At 44.2% G+C, this 3,174-nt stretch overlaps 1 protein-coding gene across 1 annotated transcript; it reads left to right on the plus strand.

Moving 5' to 3' along the window:
• Nucleotides 1-261: 261 nt before the first annotated feature.
• Nucleotides 262-2,870, plus strand: LOC311600665 (preferentially expressed antigen in melanoma-like protein 7). Its single transcript, XM_084787634.1, has 2 exons — nucleotides 262-724; nucleotides 1,978-2,870. The coding sequence occupies exons 1-2, from the start codon at nucleotides 399-401 to the stop codon at nucleotides 2,543-2,545; spliced, it is 894 nt and encodes a 297-aa protein (XP_084643760.1). The 5' UTR covers nucleotides 262-398; the 3' UTR covers nucleotides 2,546-2,870.
• Nucleotides 2,871-3,174: the final 304 nt, after the last annotated feature.

The raw sequence follows: 3,174 nt of genomic DNA on the forward strand, positions 1-3,174 counted from the left end.
GAAGCAGGACATGTCTGAAGATGTGGCTTAGGCAAATAGTCCTTGCCTGGCAGGTGTGAGGGGCTATGTTGGAGCTGACATATTCGGGTAGAAACTGCCTACATTTTGGTTACTGGTTTACAGTATAAAACTTCACATTTTTCCCTAACAGACGATGCAAGCTTCAAGTGCTCGACTTAAGGAAAGTGCACCAGAATTTCTGGGATATATGGGCTGGAAGAGAAGATGGAGCCGATTCAGCAGAGAAAGGAAGCAAGAAGCAAGTAATAAAACGCCTTCCTAGAAATTCCCAGAGGCAGCCTTTGAAGTTGGTCACAGACCTCAGCCTCTGCAACCAGTTGGAAGAACAACAAAAGTGCTTGTTGCAGTGGGCCCAGAAGAAAAAGGGCTCTATACAGATGTGCTGTCTTAAGATGCAGATCTGTGACTCCCCTACAGAGATGGTCAGGGAAGTCCTGGACATTTTCAAGCCACACTACATTGACGAATTGGAACTACTTATATACCAGGTCCGGCCCTTCCTCGGTGGCTTTGCACCTTACCTTGGCCTGATGAGAAATCTTCGCACTTTGCATCTTAGTCTAGCCTATCTGAACACGGATAGGGTACCCATAGAGAAGTGTCTTAACAAGTTCCTTACTCAGTTCTCCAAACTCAACTGCCTCCAGCATCTCTACATGAATGGCATCAACCTTTTCACTGACAACATGAAACAGTTGTGCAGGTAAGGAAGGATGGTGAGCTTTTTCTGCCATGTCAAGAAACCTTTCCTTTTGAGCATTAGTGGGCACCTGAATTGTGCCAGTTAATAACTCATTATAGTATCTAAGTGTGTGTTGTTTCCATGTATTTATTGATTTTGTATTATCGAACATGACTACTCTGTGTAGTGTTGGATGTCCTGGACTCGTTTTGTAGACCAGGCTGACCTCAAACTCACAGCAGTTTGCCTGCCTCCTTGTGTGCAGTGCTGGGATTGAAGATGTGTGCCACAACACCCAGTACTTCTTTCCTTCTTATTTGAACTCATTCTTTCAGTTCCCATTCATTTAGCAGAGTCTGAGCTGGAGTAGGAGATGGATACAGAGCTGCATTACAAATATGTCAACTGCAAAAGTGGGTCAGATGCACTGAGTGATGTTTGGGTATTCCTCTTTCTGATCCCATCTAAGATGATGAAGGAGAAAGGACAGAGCAGAGTGCCCTGAGCTGGTGAGGACCCACATCTGTGGTTCCTACTGGAGTTCTTTACCCTGATCTCTGTAAATAGAAACCAGTTTGTTCCTTCATTAATGTCTCTCTCAGCCTTTGATTTCCCTTGGAGGGAAGGATGATTTAAATGAAGGTTGGGACCTAGTAGATGGAAACTAGTGACAGTGGCATATGGTTTCATCAGTTCCAAGGGTGGGGCACTGATATGCTGGATACAGGTTGTCCTAGATAACAAGGAGAAGCATGATCTGTGGTGGACACATGCCATGACCTTTCAGTTATCCTCCTTTCTGACTATGCCTTCCTGGACCGATGAAGCAAGATGTAATTGTCTCTTTTACAGAATGATGATTGGCAGTTGTAGATGTGTGATTTTTAAAAAGAATTATTTATTATGATATATACAGTGCTCGCCTGCATTTACACCTGCAGGCCTGAAGAGGGCATTAGATCACTTCATACATGGTATGAGCCACCACGTGGTTGCTGGGAATTGAACTCAGGACCTCTGGAAGAGCAATCAGTGCTCTTAACCGCTGAGGCATCTCTCAAGTCCTAGATGTGTTTTCTAAATCATCACATTTTATGGTGTTATGTCCCAGAAGACAGTAATATGAGCAGACACCTATGAGCTCTTCATCCAATGCTCACCTTCAGCATAAGCATAGATTTACTGTGCATATGTGACCCCATCTTTCCCATTGTCAACCTTACTGATATCCTCCAATACCATGAGCCAGAACTAATTTCTTCTTATTTCTCCAGATGCCTGAAGACCCAGTTTGAGTCCTTGTCTATGATACTCTGCCATCTCTCACAGTCAGATTTGAAATACTTGTCACGATGTCAGAGTTTCTGTCGACTGAAACACCTGGACTTCAGTGGTATTTTCTTATCCACGTCCCATCCCACAGGTCTCCGACTTCTCCTTGAGAATGTAGCAGACACTCTGGAGACCCTGAAGTTAGACAACTGCAGTCTGGAGGACTCTCACCTCTGTGTCCTGCTGCCTGCCCTGAGCCAGTGTTCCCAGCTCACCAGAGTCAATTTCTATGACAATCTCTTCTCCAGTGCTGCAGTGAAGGACCTTCTGCAATGCATTGCCAATCTAAACAAGCTGAGAGTAGAGCTCTACCCTGCCCCTCTAGAGTGCTATGATCACTGTGGTCATATCCTTGTGGAAACATTTGGCCAACAATGTCCTGGCCTACTGGACATACTCATGGCCAAAAGGCAGCCAAAGACAATTGTCTTTGCTACAGCCCTGTGCTTTATATGTCATCAGCGCTGTGTCTATAATGGGAAGACCAGACTATGTCCATGTTGGCAATAAATAGGAGAAGGTTGCTTCTGGATGCTGAGAATTCAAAATCAAGCAGAAACACTTTCATTAAGGGCTCCCTGAACATGTGACTTTAGACACAGTTTGGTGTTTCAGGACATTTGATTCCATTGTGAACCTGAGATAGTGAACTCAGTAAAACCTGTTTCTAGTTGTAAAGATGTTCAACCCCAACACGGCACCTTTAATTCAAAACCTTATGTTTATCATAAACAGGTGGTTATGATGTGGTCAACCCCAGCACACATCTTTAATCCAAGAGGTTTCTGTAAATAAGAGCTAAATAAAATGAACCCTAGGTCAAGAGGCAGAGCAAGTACCCAGCTGACAGCAATCCAGGAGAAAGCGCGGGACTTTGGGAAAAAGGTATATAAGACTGAATGGAAAAGAAGAGGCTTTGGGCTTTTTCTTCTTCTATGTGAGTTGAGTAGGAAGGTCAGCTATGTACTTTCTCTGTCTCTCTGAGCTAGCATGTTTACACCCGAGCATCTGGCTTCTGAGTCTTCATTGGAAAAATAGAATGTATGGGAGCTCATTTAGAAAACATCATCTTGGCACTCCAAGGAGTGGCACAAGCACACAGACAAATCTCTCATGCTAGGGACAAACTGAGAAGCCAC

The sequence above is a fragment of the Acomys minous genome, assembly GCF_964271855.1.
Source record: "Acomys minous genome assembly, chromosome: 6".
Lineage (NCBI taxonomy): Eukaryota > Metazoa > Chordata > Mammalia > Rodentia > Muridae > Acomys > Acomys minous.

What these genes read in the sequence shown, in the direction of transcription:
- LOC311600665 (XM_084787634.1), top strand. Translation starts at nt 399, where the DNA reads ATGTGCTGTCTTAAGATGCAGATCTGTGACTCCCCTACAGAGATGGTC. An exon ending in AACATGAAACAGTTGTGCAG is followed by an intron (nt 725 to 1,977) that starts GTAAGGAAGGAT and finishes TTATTTCTCCAG; the next exon opens with ATGCCTGAAGACCCAGTTTG.